Consider the following 17,871-nt stretch of genomic DNA (forward strand, 5'->3'; position numbering starts at 1 on the left):
GGCTGAGGCAGGAGAATAGCGTGAACCCAGGAGGCAGAGCTTGCAGTCAGCTGAGATCGCACCTCTGCACTCAAGCCTGGGCGACAGAGTAAGACTCCGTTGCAAAAATAAATAAATAAATAAATAATAAATAAATAAATAAAATAGTCCAGGCATGGTGGCTCACGCCTGTAATCTCAGAACTTTGGGAGGCTGAAATGAGTGGATCACTTAGGGCCAGGAATTCACCTGGCCATGTGCCTGGGCAACATGGCGAAACCCCACCTCTACTAAAAATACAAAAATTAGCTGGGCAGCCTGTAGTCCCAGCTAGCTACTCAGGAGCTGAGGCATGAGAATTGCTTGAACCTGGGAGGCACCGGTTTCAGGAGCCGAGATCGTGCCATTGCACGCCAGCCTGGGCAACAGAGTGAGACTCTGTCTCAAAATAAAATAAAATATAAATAAATAAATAGTTTTTAAAAAAGGCAAAAGGTTTACGGGGGGGGAGCGGTGGTGAAGGAAAACTTATTTTGCTGGCTATTTAAACTTTTTTTTTTTGATACAGCGTCTTGCTCTGTTACCCAGGCTGGAGTACAATGGCATAATATTGGCTCACTGCAACCTCTCTCTCCCGGGTTCAAGCGATTCTCCTGCCTCAGCCTCCCAAGTAGCTGGGACTACAGGCACATGCCACCACACCCAGCTAATTTTCATATTTTTAGTAGAGATGGGGTTTCACCATGTTGGCCAGACTGCTCTTGAACTCCTGACCTAAGGTATTCACCTGCCTCGGGCTCCTAAAGTGCTGGGATTATAGGCGTGAGCCATTGCACCCGGACTTTATTTATAAAGTTACAGTACTGTAAAGAATATAATACTGGTGCCAAGTAGGATCTATCTATAGAAGGCCAGAAATAAATTTGGAGATACATATATATAAACTTAAAGGTAGTAGTATATATTGGGGAGAGAATGGATTATGCAATAAAATGGTGTTAAGATAACTTAATAAACATACAAAAAGATACTAAAATTTATTAACAGAATAGATGAAAATTAAAACAGTAAAATACCTTTTTAAGATTATCAATTTGCCAAAAATTTTAAAACTGGCAGTTCTGGAAAGTATTGTCTAACAAAAAAGTTAGCACAAGGGTGAAAAGTAACAAAAAAGATAACGCTTATAGTCTCGAAGGGGAAAAAGCACGCTGAAGTTCCTGTTTCTGTTCAAAGACAACGTGTGTGTGTGTTTTGTATCAGAGACTGGCATAGGAACTTTGACTTTTTACTTTGTATACTTCTGTATTGATTGAATTTGTACAACAAGCACACTTTACCTTTGAAATGTAAAAAAAACTGAAGAACAAAAAAACCAAATAAATAAAAATTAAAAAATTGAAGAATGAGAAAAAGCAGAATTGCATCATTCTTATAGCCTTGTCTCTAAAAGACAGAATATCACTCCATCCTTATTGTTTGAAGTAAATATAGCAAGAATTAAATACAAAAAAGTTAGGGATGCTTCAAGTACATTTACTTATTTATGGACCATTCATGGAAGAAAGCAGCATGAATAGAACAAATGCTTGGAACTTTAGCAGAGTCAGCAAAGGAAGTAGAAAAGACAACAATAATACATGCATCATTGTTTATAAATATTGAAATCAAACTTACATAATGTTTATCTGGGTTGTATTTCTTATGATATGTGAAAACAGAGACTTCCTTGATTCGACCATCTTGTCTAAAGGAGTATGTTTTAGGTGAAAATGAAAGGATGGGCTCATCATTAGAAGGAAGACCAGAAAAACGAAGCTGAGCAAGGTTATGAATGAAGAAGTTAAACTTTGTGGCAATGCTTCCCAAACTTGACTCAATAAGCCTACAAAGTAATCAGAAAATTTGTTAACAGTAAATGAGAACACATAGTAAATTCTTTCAACGTAATAAATGACAAAAACCACTTTCGTTCCTTTAAAAATATTAAGCAGATTGTCACTTTGCCAAGGATTCCCTTTGTTCTATGGGCCAAAGATTTGTTAAAATACATCTCACCCCAACAAAATAATTTAGCCCAAGAAAGAATTCATGCTTGGTTTTCTTGAACCCTGTGGGATCCCCAAGACTAATTAAAGAGCTATTATTGATAGATGACGATTGGTATAATGCTAAAAATATGTCTTTATTAATTTATTCCCTTTTAATAAAGGAGAAAGATGACAAATAGGTGGGAAAGAAAGTAATCCAAGGGCCGGGAACGGTGGCTCACGCCTATAATCCCAGCACTTTGGGAGGCCGAGGGGAGCGGATCACTTGAGGCCAGAAGTTCACGACCAGCCTGGCCAACATGGCAAAACCCTGTCTCTACTAAAAATAGAAAAATTAGCCAGGTGTGGTGGTGCTCGCCTATAATCCCAGCTACTCGAGAGGCTGAGGCAGGAGAATTGCTTGAACCCAAGAGGCAAGAGGTTGCAGTGGGCTAAGATTGCGCCACTGTACTCCAGACTGGGTGGTGGAATGAGATTGTCTCCAAAAAAAAAAAAAACCCACAAAAACAAAGTAATCCAAATTTTAAAAATCCTCTCCTATCGAACAGTAGAATTGTAGAATTCCATGTCAGACTCCTTCAGGTAATCATATTTTCATTCAGTTGGAAAAAGAAGTTTTGACAGGATGGAGAGTTTGGAAAGTAGGTCTGGAAAGAACATTTTAGGCAAGCAAAGGAAACAAGTCTCAAAAACAAGGTTAAGGAAGCTAGAAAGAAGGATATTCAAAAAGAGAAGTGAGAGAATCTCAAACACTGGCTTTTACCCCACTATGGACTGAATGTTTGTGTTCTCTCAAATTCATATATTGAAGCCCCAACCAACACTGCAACTGTATTTAGAGATAGGGCCTTTATGGAAATAATTAAGGTTAAATGAGGTCATAAACAGTAGAGCCCTAATCCAATAGGAGTGTCCTTCTAAGAAAAGATGAGAGAGCTAGCTCTCCCTACCATGTGAGGACACATTGTGAAGGTGGCCATCTGCAATCTGGCAAGGAAGCCCTCAACAGTAATGTAATCAGCTGGCACCTTGATTTTGGACCTCCTAGACTCCAGAACTGTGAGAAAATAAATATCTGTTGTTTAAGCCACCAGTCTATAGTATTTTGTTATGGAAGTCTGAGCAGGCAGGCGAATACATGCCTGCTTTGTAGTTTTGCCCAGGGGAGCCAATGAATCTCTTTTAAAAAACAAAGCAAAAGAAAACCCATCAATACCTAAATTGTCAGGATTAGTTTAGAAGGCTATACAAAAATCAGCTTCCTTCAATTCATTTCAGCCCAGACTCCTGAGACTAGGGAAGTCCAGTCAGTGTTTTATACCTCTTCTCCACTGAGAGGAAGAAGGCAAGAGAAAAAGGAGAGAAAAGAACATGAGCTCAGGTACCCACCCTTGCTAAGGTATTGTGATGATGTGGCAGCAGTAGTCAGTAACCAGCCTGATCACCAGACCTTTAGAACATATTTGTCAAGAAGATCTGTTTTTGTGTTTTTTGTTTTTTTTTTTTGAGACAGAGTTTCGCTTTTGTTGCCCAGGCTAGAGTGCAATGGCGCAATCTCGGCTCACCACAACCTCCATCTCCCAGGTTCAAGCGATTCTCCTGCCTCAGTCTCCTGAGTAGCTGGGATTATAGGCATGCAACACTATGCCCAGCTAATTTTGTATTTTTAGTACAGACTAGATTTCTCCATGTTGGTCAGGATGGTCCTGAACTCCCGACCTCAGGTGATCAGCCCGCTTAGACCTCCCAAAGTGCTGGGATTACAGACATGAGCCACTGCGCCTGGCCGGAAGATCTGTTTTTAAAGCAATAACAAATTCAAATACCAGTCATTGGTATATGTGTTTCAAGTACTATGCCATATAATAGTTTACTTGGAGCAGTGACCAGGGTTTGCTGGATTAAAAACACCAAAGGTCTCCATGGAAATTGTTAAGACAAAATCCTGAAAAATAGATTAGTACAGATAACATTTTAGAAACAGACTTTAATTAGCTGGGCTTAGTGGTATGTGCCTGTAGTCCCAGGTATTCAGGAGGCTGAGGCAGGAGAATTGCTTGAACCCAGGAAGCAGAGGTTGCAGTGAACTGAGATTGCGCCACTGCACTCTAGCCTGGATGAAACAGCAAGACTCAGTCTCAAAATAAAAAATTAAAAAAGATGGTATACGGCACTGTAGAAAAATGTTTTTATCATTGAAATTACATATTAAATAAACCTTGAGATATTTTGACAAATAAGTATATTTTTAAAAATATTATTGCAAATCCTTTGCATTTATTAGCAAATAAACTTTTGACAGCCTACTATGTGCAATTACTGTGAATCAGAATTTGTTCCTATAAATCAGAATTTTGATAAATAGCATTTGTTTAAACTAAGGTAAAACAAATCAAAGCAAAATTTTATGTTCCTTCTGCAATACACTTAAATATGCTTTACCTAGTAAAGAAAATTGTAGCTTCTGCATCTGTAGTTTGGGGTTGAAGTGCATCTCTAACATATTTCAAATCCTGAATACTTGTAAGTTCTGGTAACCCTGAAGGAATCATCTGTAGAAGAAAACAAAAAGTTCTGTGAGTTAAATTTTTTAAAAAATGTGTTCCTCACTCCTTCCTGTGGGCTGCTCAAGTAATCAGAACTGAAGCAAACAAAAACAATCAGTCTTGAGGGGTTCATTAGTGTATTGGGGACCTAGGTGATTATCTTACGAATAAGGAAATGGATGCCAAGGAAGTCAAGCAATTTGTTGGTGGTCACACACCCAGTTTATAGAATTAAACCTGTGAGATCCAGATCTCCTTTTGTCTAGGCTCTTTCTTTGGGGAAGGGGGGAGGAAGGGAGCAGGGTCTCACTCTGTCACCCAGACTAGAGTGCAGTGATGCGATCTTGGCTCACTGCATCCTCTGCCTCCCAGGTTTAAGCAATTCTCATGCCTCAGCCTCCTGAGTAGCTGGATCACAGGTATGCACCACCATGCCCGGCAAACTTTTTTTTTTTTTTTTTTTTTTTTTTTTTTAGAGATGGGGTTTTGCCATGTTGGCCAAGCTGGTCTCGAACTCCTGACCTCAAGCAATCCGCCTGCCTTAGCCTCCCAAAGTGCTGGGATTACAGGCATGAGCCACTATGCCCGGCCTAGGCTGCTGTTTTTACTTTTATAGATTTAGGGCGTACAAGTACAATTTTGGTACATATATGTATCACATAGTGGTAAAGTCTGGGCTTTTAGTGCATCACTTGAATAGTATACATTGTACCCACTAAGTAACTTCTCATCTCCCATCCGCCATCCCCCTTCCTATCCTCCCAAGTCTCCGAGTGTCTATTATTCTACTCTTTATGTCCATGTATACATATCATTTAACTTCCACTTATAAGTGAGAACACACAAAATTTAACTTTCTGAGTTATTTCACTTAAGATAATTGTAGCCTTCTGTTTATTACTGTATCAATTTAGTCACAATAATCATAGTGGGTTTGTGTTTTTTACTTTTTACTTAACTATAATATATACCGAGGAAAGTACAGAAATCTTCATTGTACAGCTGAGTGAATGTTCACAATTCATACCCATATTAATACACAAAACATTCATTAGCATCTCAGATGCCTGTCTTGGGGTCCAGTTACTAATACTTCCCATCCCAAGGGGAGCCACTCTACTGACTTATTTTTTGTATTTTATACAAACGGAGTCAGACAGTAGGTCCTCTTGTGTCTGGCTTATTTCACATGGCAGTAAGTTTAAAATATTTGAGCAATAATGTATCTGACATTTGTGACTACAGCAAATTTTATTCCAAAATCACAAAATACTCTTTTTTAGGTATTGAAACATAGATGCATTAATATAAAACTAATTAAGTGCTTATAAAGAATAGTTACCAGTGAAAGGAGGTTAAGAAAAAGGTTTGTCTGCTTTCTTATCAAGTTGTAGGCCTGACAGCAGAGGTCCACAAACAATTGAAAACGAATGGTGGGCTTTTCACCCCCATTAATGACATATGCCATATCAGAGGTCAGCACAAAAGGAGCCCGATCCCTATTTAAAATGAAAGTACATATAAAATATTATTTACAGCAGATACTCCAATAGTGCTATTACATGATTATTAAACTAAGCTATCTGAGGTACGGCCACTTCTAACTAGGAAACTTAATACCACACTTTTGAATTTCTATAATTCTTTAAAATAACATTTTCAAGAAAGCTATCACATAATAATCTCATTATTTAGAGAGAACTTATGTACGAAATTTCCTTATATATGAAAATAAGGTGATATTTATAAATCCACATACCCAAAGAGAGAACAAACAGTAGTTACAAACATAGAAAACTACTTACTGCTGTTATATACACACGAAACCATTTCTTTCTAAGAGTTACTGCTAACTAGATAAAAAATATATATATGTACCTTAATTCATTTCAACAAAGTTTAGCTGGGCGTGGTGGCTCAGGCCTGTAATCTCAGCACTTTGGGAGGCTGAGGCGGGTGGATCACGAGGTCAGGAGATCGAGACCATCCTGGCTAACACAGTGAAACCCCATCTCTACTAAAAATACAAAAAAAGTAGCCGGGCATGGTGGCGGGCGCCTGTAGTCCCAGCTACTCCTGCAGGCAGAAGAATGGCGTGAACCCAGGAGGCGGAGCTTGCAGTGAACTGAGATCGCGCCACTGCACTCCAGCCTGGGCAACAGAGCAAGACTCCTTCTCAAAAAAAACCAAAAAAACAAACAACAACAATGACGAAAAAAAAAACCAACAAAGTTTATACACACTTACACACATTCTTGTCTACCAGGTAAGGTTACATCTTTGGGCCTTTTTCATCCCCAGTTATGTTCAAATGGAGCCACAAGGCAAAAACGCAGAAGGCAAAAGGCAAAGCTTGAGACAAACATTAATTTGTGAAACAAGAAGTGTCTCATTTCTTTGGCAACAGCAATAATAACATTATACCTTTTGAAGCTGCCAAACATCTGTGCGTGTCCCAAAAACTTTCCAAAGTCAATGTGAAACATGTGTCCCGTGCTTCGAAGCATTATATTGTCATTGTGTCGATCACAGATGCCTAAAACATAGGTGGCTACACAGCATCCAGCACAGGAATAGATAAAGTTCTCTGAAGCCTATAAAAAACATATACGATTATTTTAGAAAATGAATTATTTTTAAAGGAGGCAGAATTTATAAGTATTAAAGTAATTTATCACTCTTTAAAAACACTATTGTAATCCACTCTCTCAATAGCATACAAATTGGGATACAGTAATAAAAGCCAATCTTTTCATATTTCAAAAACAAAAACACTCTTCTAAGGCTGGTTACTGCCCCTTCTCTAGCTTTTCTCTTTTAAAAGTCTGGGATCCCTACCAGTCCCTACTTAGGTACATGCTGCCTTCGAACAGCTTTTAAGCATCATGTTTGTGGAATCCTGCACCTCACTGACTCTGCTGCTTAGAATCGGGGAGGTACAGGATTCCACAAACATGATGGATAGAAGATTTTTGCTTTTTTTCCTCTGCCTGCAGGGAAGACATGTGTAAGGAAAATCAGCTTATATCTGAAAACATCCAAGAATACAAGTAATGTGTTTGTTTCCCATGTGGTGATTCCCTGTGTGTCATCTTAAGTACTCCCTCTCCTGGGGATTATTAAAATTACTAATATAATATCACATAGAAGAATACAGCAAGACACACATACAATGAGCTTTTTCTTTAATATAAAGAATGTGTATTTAGTTTAGTTTTACAAAATAATGTATTTCTCAGTGGTACATTCATTTGGCCTGACTTGCCCATGTAGTTAATTTCCCAGAAATCATTACCAATAATGATAACAGCAAATGTTTATACAGCATTTAGCACAAACCAGGCACTTCTCTGTGTGTATGTGTATATATGTATGTGTGTGTATATACATCAACATATTTAGAAGAATCTCACATCAATCAATGACTTCGGTACTATCATCATAACCATTGTACAGATGGAAAACTGAAACAGAGAGGTTGTTTGCCCAAGATTATTAAGTAGCAGAGTGAGGATTCAAATCCAGGCAATATGACTTCACAAAGTTATATTCCCTCTTACTAATTAAATCACATTAAAAAGCCAAATTCATAAAAGATGCTTAATGTATGCTACTTGGCAATTATTTCCTTACCAGGAATCACAAAAGGGCCAACATTACTAAAACAAGTACTGGCTTCTGCTGCACTGCTTTTTTTCCCCAGACCACAAAGAAGTATGAAAAGGGAGTGATCTCACAGTTTAAAAGATCTAACAAAGGTCAAAATTCCCCTGCATTAGCTTTGTAGGTCAACAGATGGCACGTGTATGTCTATAGAGGTGATCCATTAATGAAACATAAAATAGGCAGCTCCATGACATTAAAACAGGAGTCTTCCTACATCATCACTCAGTTTTCTTGGGTCTTCCTTAGGCCAAGTTAGGATCATTAGAGGGCTTATGTCCTGAAAAATTGCCCTTTCCTCATATGTAACTCTAAATAATAGCAAAACAGAAAATTGATGTTTCCAATAATAAGAGCTATCAATTATACAAATTTCATTATGCAGTACTTCATATACATTAAGTCATTTAATTTTCACAAAAATCTCAATGCTTATGTTTACAGCCATAGTATATGCTATAATACCAAAATATATACAATACCTTATAGCAGAGGTCACTGAGTCACAAAGATGGTAAAAAATTTGCATAGGTTGGGTGCAGTGGCTCACGCCTGTAATCCCAGCACTTTGGGAGACGAGGCAGGCGGATCACGAAGTCTGGAGATTGAGACCATCCTGGCTAACACAGTGAAACCTCGTCTCTACTAAAATACAAAAAATTGGCTGGGCGTGGTGGCGGGTGCCTGTAGTCCCAGCTACTCGGGAGGCTGAGGCAGGAGAATGGTGTGAACCCGGAAGGCGGAGCTTGCAGTGAGCCGAGATCGCGCCACTGCACTCCAGGCTGGGCGACAAAGCGAGACTCCATCTCAAAAAAATAAATAAATAAATAAATAATACTAATAATAATTTGCATAAGGCCCTGCTGCTGCTGAGTGACTTGGGATCTGAAGTCAAACCCAGAGAGTTTGGCCCCTAATTTATGTTCTTAAATACCACATGATGCAGCCCGTTTTACTCATTTCCCTAACTTCTTCCAAGATCTTTGGGAAATATAACATTCTGGGTTAGAAAAATGCCTGTTTTGCTAGCCTCTAAGTATGTGTTTAGAATTTTTTGGGGGCGTAATTTAGCATTGGTTTCACTCAGATTCCTGCCATTAAATGCATTCTGTTTTATATTCTTTCCTATACTTAGAAAAAGACGCTCTTTTCCTGACTTAATGATTAATTAGTCACCAGAGCTGGAAAATGAAAGCACTTAAAACCTTTGTAATACATTTTTTTTTTTTTTTTTTTTTTGAGACGGAGTCTCGCTCTGTCGCCAAGGCTGGAGTGCAGTGGCAGGATCTCAGCTCACTGCAAGCTCCACCTCCCAAGTTCACGCCATTCTCCTGCCTCAGCCTCCTAGCTGGGACTACAGGCGCCCACCACCTCACCCGGCTAGTTTTTCATATTTTTTTAGTAGAGACGGGGTTTCACCATGTTATTAGCCAGGATGGTCTCAATCTCCTGACCTCATGATCCGCCCATCTCGGCCTCCCAAAGTGCTGGGATTACAGGCTTGAGCCACCGCGCCCGGCCTGTAATACATTTTTGACAAAGCTTTTTGGAATGAGGAGACATGCTAATTACCTTTTCATATTCTTCTTCAGAGGGATTGTATTTCCTTAGCCACTCTGCAAGTGGTTTATCTTTAAAGGATCCTGTCACACCATATTCCACTTGGATTTTCCTGAGGGTATCGGAAGCAGGAACCAGCTCCACCATGCCTTTAACGATAAAATATTAAGCTAAGTAAAACTGTCTCCCCAAAGTAAGCCTTTAAACATTTTTTAAAATTATTACTTTTTAAATTTTACTTTAAGTTCTGGGATACACGTGCATAATGTGCAGGTTTGTTACATAGGTATACATGTGCCATGGTGGTTTGCTATACCTATCAACCCGTCATCTAGGTTTTAAGCCCTGTATATATTAGGTATTTGTCCTCCCTCCCCTTGCCTCCCACCTGCCAACAGGCCCCAGTGTGTGATGTTCCCCTCCCTGTGTCCACGTGTTCTCAATGTTCAACTCCCACATGAGTGGGAACATGAGGTGTTTGGTTTTCTGTTCCTGTGTTAGTTTGCTGAGAATGATGGCTTCCAGCTTCATTCACGACCCTGCAAGGGACATGAACTCATTCTTTTTTATGGCTGCATGCCTTTTAAAAAGTTAGTTTTCAATCTTTGACATAAGAAACCAGCTAGCAATTGTTACTTTCAAAAAAATTCAAGTCTGGCTGGGTGCAGTGATTCACACCTGCAATCCCAGCACTCTGGGAGGCCGAGGCGGGTGGATCACTTAAGGTCAGGAGTTTGAGACCAGCCTGGCCAACATGGCAAAACCCTGTCTCTACTAAAAATACAAAAATTAGCTGGGCATGGTGGTGGGCACCTGTAATCCCAGCTACTCAGGAGGCTGAGGCAGGAGAATTGCTTGAACCCGGGAGGCAGAGGTTGCACTGAGCCAAGATAGAGCTACTGCACTCCAGCCTGGGCAACAGAGCCATACTCTATCTCAAAAAAAAAAAAAAATCAAGTCTGGCCAGGCATGGTGGCTCATGCCTATAATCCCAGAACTTTTGGAGGCTGAGGTGGGTGGATCACTTGAGCTCAGGAGTTTGAGACCAGCCTGGCCAACATAGCAAAACCCCACCACTACTAAAACTACAAACATTAACCAGGCATGGTGACACAAACCTGCAGTCCCAGCTACTTGGGAGGCTGATGATTGAGAATTACTTGAACCCAGGAGGCAGAGGTTGCAGTGAGTCAAGATGACACCACTGCACTCCAGCCTGGGCGACAGCAAGACCATGTCGTCAAAAAAAAAAAAAAAAAAAATCAAGTCTGGCCACCACTCAAAATTATTCTTTATTTTCAAAAGTATCTAACATGTAAACATCAATTTTGACTATTTGAGACTCTAGTTTGTATATCCATGTACTAATCCCTTATTCTTTATTTTCAAAAGTATCTAACATGTAAACACCAATTTTGACTATTTGAGACTCTCTAGTCTATACATCCATGTACTAATCCCCAAAGGAAAACTAGCTGAGATCACAGGTGCCCAACACCATGCCCGGCTAATTTTTGTATTTTTTTTTTTTAGTTGAGATGGGGTTTCACCATGTTGGCCAGGCTGGTCTTGAACTCCCAACTTTCAGTGATCTGCCTGTCTTGGCTTCCTAAAGTGCTGGGATTACAGGCATGAGCCACCGTGCCCAGTGAGGAAAACTATTTTAATTACAAACAAGAAGACACTGACCTAGCTGGTCAAGTTACATATAAGATACACACTATCCCACTTCAGCACAAAAAAATTTCTTTAATTATATATTTGGGCAAGAAAAGAATCTTCCAGAATACACTAGTACTTTCAAAGGAAGAACAGATGAAGACTGACCTTGTGATATGATTAAATCTCAAGTATATGTTTTGGCCTCCTAATTGAAATATAAATGCCTGGCTGAACAAATTGTTTTTTATTTTCTCTCTGACTCCTTTAAAACAAGTATCTGCCAGGCGTGGTGGCTCATGCCTGTAATCCCAGCACTTTGGGAGGCTGAGGCAGGCGGATCACGAGGTCAGGAGACCCAGATCATCCTGGCTAACACAGTGAAACCCCAACTCTACTAAAAGTACAAAAAATTAGCCGGGCATGGTAGCAGGCGCCTGTAGTCCCACCTACTCAGGAGGCTGAGGCAGGAGAATGGCGTGAACCTAGGAGGCAGAGCTTGCAGTAAGCTGAGATCACGCCACTACACTCCAGCCTGGGCAACAGTGCAAGGCTCCGTCTCAAAAAAAAAAAAAAAAGCAAACAAGTATCAAACAAATAAATTATGTGATATTTACACACACAAAAAAAAAAAAACAGTAAGGGAGGAATTATGTGCTTTGATAGAAAGATCTCAAAAATAATGTTAAAGACAAAATCCAGATGGAGAACTGTACTTTTGTGTTTGAAAAGAAAGATGGTTGTGCATATTAGAATATACACAAAACATTTCCAGAAGGCTACACAAGTAGTTATATCGTGGAAAGAGGGTACATAGAGTTGAGGATGAAGGTATGAGAGAAAATGAACACTTTTCAATTTATTCTGTTATACACTACCTGGGTATTCTACTATATGCAAATATTATTTATACAATTAAAAAATTAACTGATATATTTTTAAAATGAAGGAGATGCATTTTTGTGTTAAAATAAAATACAGGAAAACAGAGCTCTGCTTTGGACAAAGGATTGGAGGAAACAGAAGTTGACCAAGGCTGCCAGGGTACCCGGATAGAAAGTATGTGGGGCCAGATTCTAATTCTAGTAGTCTAGTTACATATGGCAGAATGAATTCATTTGGTTCCTTTTTTTCTGGTTGTTTTCTGAGACAGAGTCTCACTCTGTTTTCCAGGCTGGAGTGCAGTGGTGCCACCTGGGCTCACTGCAACCTCTGCCTCCCAGGTTCAAGTGATTCTCGTGCCTTAGCCTCCCAGCAGCCAGGACTACGGACGTGCACCACCACACCTGGCTGATTTTTTGTATTTTTAGTAGAGGTGGGGTTTCACCATGTTGGCTAGGCTGGTCTCAAACTTACGGCCTCAAGGGATCCACCCGCCTCGGCCTCCCAAAGTGCTGGGATTACAGGCGTGAGCCACTGTGCCCGGCCTCTGCTATGTGAAATCTAAAAGAGCTGTAACACTCAAAAATCAGGTTTTAAAACGAACTCAACGAATAGAAAAGTAGTGTATCAAATATAACAAAGTTAACAGCTAACATCCTACACATGGTTCTAAGATACAAAAATGTACAAGTACATAGCTGGGCACAGTGGTGCATGCCTACATTCCCTGCTACTTGGGAGGCTGAGGTGGTAGGACTGCTTGAGCCTAGTTCGAGGCCGGCCTGGACGACATAGTGAGACCCCTGTCTTTATGAAAAACTTTTAAAAGTTAGCTGGGTGTGGTGGCATGTCACAGGTGCATGCCATCATATCCAGCTAATTTTGGGAGGCTGAGGCAAGTGGATTTCTTGAGCCCAGGAGTTTGAGGCTGCAGTGAGCTATGATCACACCACTGCACTCCAGCCTGGGTGACAGACAGAGTAAGATCCCATCTCTGAAAAAAGAAAGAAAAGAAAAAGAAAATGTACAAGTTACAGGATGGCCAAGACATGGCTTAGCAGGAGCTGGTACGATGATGACTTACTGATTTTATTTATGAATAGTTTCACATGTGTGACACTATGGTCACCCTTTTGTATTCTACAAAATCCAGGTGCCATTCTTAGAGACAACAGATTACCTGAATCATTTGCAAGGAGAAAAATAAGGTGATAAGGTAATGTAATCTTTCATAAATGGCTGAAGAATTTGGAATTCAGAATCTGAGGCCACAATACTGGTAAGGGTGAAGAAGGATTTAATTTAATTATATGATAGTCTCTGAACAGAACTGTAACCAATGGGTAAAAGACACCAGGACTCAGTCCCCATTAATCACCTGAATATGAAAAAGAAATCTATAGCTATCAGAGCTGCACAGGATAGAATGAACTGCCTTGAAATGCAGTGAATTCCCCTTCATTATAGGCATTTCAGCATACGTTGAATGGCAAATATTGGAAGGATGATTATCTTTCAGGTGACTTCCTAGTGTCTATGCGCAGAATTTGTGAAGTGTTTCTCATTTCCACCAACAGCAGATGATCTTTCCTTTAAAACCTGACAGTATTGCCTTTACAACTTTTAGAGCTTTCAGCTTATTAAAGCATACTCTGATTACTTGTACGTATTATTGCTTCCTTCTAAAATATAAGTACCACATATTCTTACCATTATAGATGGTAAACAACAAACATTTGTTGAATAAGAATAATGATGGCATATCAGATATTAGGATGTTTTACATTATTTCAAAATGGTTCAACAAATAAGATAGAAATCTGCTATTAGTAGAAAAGAACTTCGTATGATTTTATTTTACAAAAATAAAATCAAAGTTGATTTAACTTAGATATGGCCTTATTTATTTATTTGGTTTTGAGACAAGGTCTCACTGTGTTACCCAGGTTGGAGTGCAGTAGCATGATTACGGTTCACTGAAGCCTTAACCTCCCAGGCTCAAGTAATCCTTTCACCCCATCCTCCAGAGTAGCTAAGACTATTTCTTTTTGTAGAGACAGGATCTCCCTGTGTTGCCCGGGCTGGTCTCAAACTCCTAGACTCAAGTGATCCTCCTGCCCTTGGCCTCCTAAAACGCTAGGATTACAGGTGAGAACCACTGCATCCAGAGATATGGCATTATTTTTAAGTTTAAAAGCTAAAGACCATAAAATCCTCACTGGGTCAATTAATGGACACCTCTGGCTACTGCAAAGCATTTATTTAGGCTACACTAAGTTTAAAAAAATTTTTTTTTAAATTTATTTTGAGATAGAGTCTCACTCTGTCACCAAGGCTGGAGTACAGTGACACAATCTCGGCTCACTGCAGTCTCCACCTCCCATGTTTAAGCTATTCTCCCATCTCAGCCTCCCGAGCAGCTGGGATTACAGGGGCACGCCACCACACCCGGCTGATTTTTGCATTTTTAGTAGAAATAGGATTTCATCATGTTGCCCAGGCTGGTCTCAAACTCCTGACTTCATGTGATCCACCCACCTCGGCCTCCCAAAGTGCTGGGATTACAGGCATGAGCCACTATGCCCGGCCACTAAGTTATTTTTAAAAGAGACTTAACAATGAGCAACAATCAATAAAGTAACACTGGATTAAAATAAGAAACAACTGTGATACCAGGGTATCTGCATCAGAGCCTTTAGGGCAGGTACACTTTAAGCTAAGTTCAAGGAAAAAAATAAGACATCAAGACACAGCTAATAAACTTACCTCGATCTCTGCCAGTTGAGAGACATTTGAATATTACCATCCTCAGATCTAGTCCTTCTTTAAGCCAGATCTTATCCATAATCTTTATCATCTGTAAAGCTAACATATCTTGCCGAAGATCTTCACCAACCTTGATATCAAGGAAACAAAACAAAACTTGTACATCTCCAAAAGACTTAACAGATTACATGCTATGAAAGCTGTAATCCCAGCACTTTGGGAGGCCAAAGTGGGCAGACCACCTGAGGTCAGGAGTTCGAGATCAGCCTGGCCGACACGATGGAAACTCTGCCTCTACTAAAAACACAAAAATTAGGTGGGCATGGTTGCACACACCGATGAGAAAAACAGAACTGCCTTTTTATCTTTCTGCAGCATTCTAGGGAAAGATACTTAACCTCTTCATATCTCAGTTCCCTGAACGGTACACTTTGAAAGTTTTAGTTTTATGGTATGTGAATTATACTCAATTACTTAATTTATTTATTTATTTATTTATTTATTTAATTTATTTATTGAGACTGAGTCTTGCTCTTTCACCCAGGCTGGAGTGCAGAGGGGTGTTCTCGGCTCACTGCAACCTCCTCCTCCTAGGTTCAAGTGATTCTCCTGCCTCAGCCTCCTGAGTAGCTGGGATTATAGGCGCCTGCCACCATGCCTGGCTAATTTTTGTATTTTTAGTAGAGATGGGATTTCACCATGTTGGCCAGGCTGGTCTCGAATTTCTGACCTCAGGTGATCTGCCCACGTCGGCCTCCCAAAGTGCTGGGATTACAAGTGTGAACCACTGCAACTGGCCTATATTCAATTTTCTAAAAAGGCAACATGGAGAATCTGTGGGATAATGAAATGCTCTATATTTTGACTGTATCAATGCCAATATCCTGATAGTGATACTGCACTACAGTTATACAAGATGTTACTATGAGGAAGAGTACACAGGATTCCTCTGTACAGTTTGTTACAATTGCCTATGAATCTATAATTATCTCAAAATGAAAAGTTTACTTAAAAAAATTAACCCTCCCAAAATGAATTACTTTTTAACTAAAACCTGAACAAGTTTCCATTTTCTTTTTTAAACTGGATAAAATAATTTAAAAACACATAATAATGAATACATTCTGAGACTAGCCAAGAAAATTATGGAAAAGAATAAGGAGAATTTGCCTTAAAAAATATTAAAACTTGGCTGGGCGCGGTGGCTAATGCCTGTAATCCCAGCACTTTGGGAGGCCAAGGCGAGCAGATCACCTGAGGTCAGGAGTTCGAGACCAGCCTGGCCAACATGGTGAAACCCCGTCTGTACTGAAAATACAAAAAATTAGTTGGATGTGGTGGCACATGTCTGTAATCTCAGCTACTTGGGAGGCTGAGGCAGGAGAATTGCATGAACTCGGGAGGTGAAGGTTGCGGTGAGCTGAGATCGCGCCATTGCACTCTAGCCCGGGCAACAAGAGCAAACTCCATCTCAAAAAAAAAAAAAAAAATTAAATTAAAAAAATAAAACTTAACACATACAATTCTTGTATTCAAAACAGATGTTACTGGTTTAGAAAAAGGCACCTACATCGATAAAACAAAATATAGAGTTCAAAACCAGATCTGAGTACAAAGGAATTTATTATATATATCAAAGGTGGTTCAGTAGAAGCAATCTTTATGAACCTCCACATGTCCAACTTACTGAATTAACTAAAATTCTTCGTCCTTTCTTCAAACTATACAAATCATGATCAAAACACGTAAAATTTTTGGCTGGGCATGATGGCTCACACCTGTAATCCCAGCACTCTGGGAGGCTGAGGTGGGTGGATCACCTGAGGTCAGGAGTTTGAGACCAGCCTGGCCAACATGGTGAAACTCCGTCTCTACTAAAATATACAAAAATTAGCCGGCCATAGTGGCAGGTGCCTGTAATCTCAGCTACTTGGGAGGCTGAGGCAGGAGAATCACTTGAACCCAGGATGTGGAGGCTGCAGTAAGCCGAGACTGCACCACTGCACTCCAGCCTGAGTGTCAGAGCAAGACTGTGTAAAAATAAATAAATAAAAGAATTAAAAAATATATTAAATAAAATCACCTTTGCAATTTTGGGAAAGTAATTTGATAAAAAAATTTCTAAATTGCCATTAAAAAAAAGTAACATTATTTACTCACCTTAAACATGACATTAATTTCTTCTCCCATAGGGTCAGCATTCACCATTGTGACTTTTAGGGGGACAGCATTAGAACTGAAGAAGGAACACGACTGCAAATACAACATGTTAAGCATTAGAAAGATAAATAAAAATGGATTTAGATTTCTTTTTTTGTCCTACGCATTTCCCCTTTCACTTCTTCCTTTGTGTCTTCTTTTTAGATTTACTTTTTATCTTTATTTCTGTTAGAGACAGCGTTTTGCTTTGTTACCCAGGCTGGAATGCAGTGATGCAACCATAGCTTCCCGCAACCTCTAACTCCTGGGCTCAAGCTATCCTCCTGCCTCAGCCTCCTGAGTAGATGGGACTACAGGCCCAGCTAAACACTTGTTCCTTTGAATTGCAGCAAATGAAGTAACACATGAGAATTGCTTTTTCATTTTATTTATTTTTTTGAGATAGAGTTTGCTCTTGTTGCCTGGGCTGGAGTGCAGTGGTGCAATCTCAGCTCACTGCCTCCCAGGTTCAAGGTCGAACCTCTGCCTCCTGGCTTCAAGCAATTCTTCTGCCTCAGCCTCCCGAGTAGCTGGGATTACAGGTGCCCGCCACTACGCCCGGCTAA

The 17,871-nt window shown here is 39.8% G+C and overlaps 1 protein-coding gene across 4 annotated transcripts in view; it reads right to left on the reverse strand.

Annotated features, from left to right (window-relative positions):
- The window catches only part of PIK3C2A (phosphatidylinositol-4-phosphate 3-kinase catalytic subunit type 2 alpha), a 117,163-nt gene that overhangs the window by 8,039 nt on the left and 91,253 nt on the right, over nt 1-17,871 (reverse strand). For all 4 annotated transcript variants that reach the window (XM_021925999.2, XM_021925997.2, XM_021926000.2 and 1 more), the window contains 7 exons: nt 17,267-17,359; nt 15,107-15,236; nt 9,812-9,948; nt 7,001-7,170; nt 5,919-6,075; nt 4,473-4,582; nt 1,657-1,864 (listed from right to left, as the gene is read on the reverse strand). In XM_021925999.2, coding sequence (XP_021781691.2) covers nt 1,657-1,864; nt 4,473-4,582; nt 5,919-6,075; nt 7,001-7,170; nt 9,812-9,948; nt 15,107-15,236; nt 17,267-17,359 — 1,005 coding nt within the window. The remainder of the gene's footprint in view (nt 1-1,656; nt 1,865-4,472; nt 4,583-5,918; nt 6,076-7,000; nt 7,171-9,811; nt 9,949-15,106; nt 15,237-17,266; nt 17,360-17,871) is intronic.

Source organism: Papio anubis, chromosome 12, assembly GCF_008728515.1.
Source record: "Papio anubis isolate 15944 chromosome 12, Panubis1.0, whole genome shotgun sequence".
Lineage (NCBI taxonomy): Eukaryota > Metazoa > Chordata > Mammalia > Primates > Cercopithecidae > Papio > Papio anubis.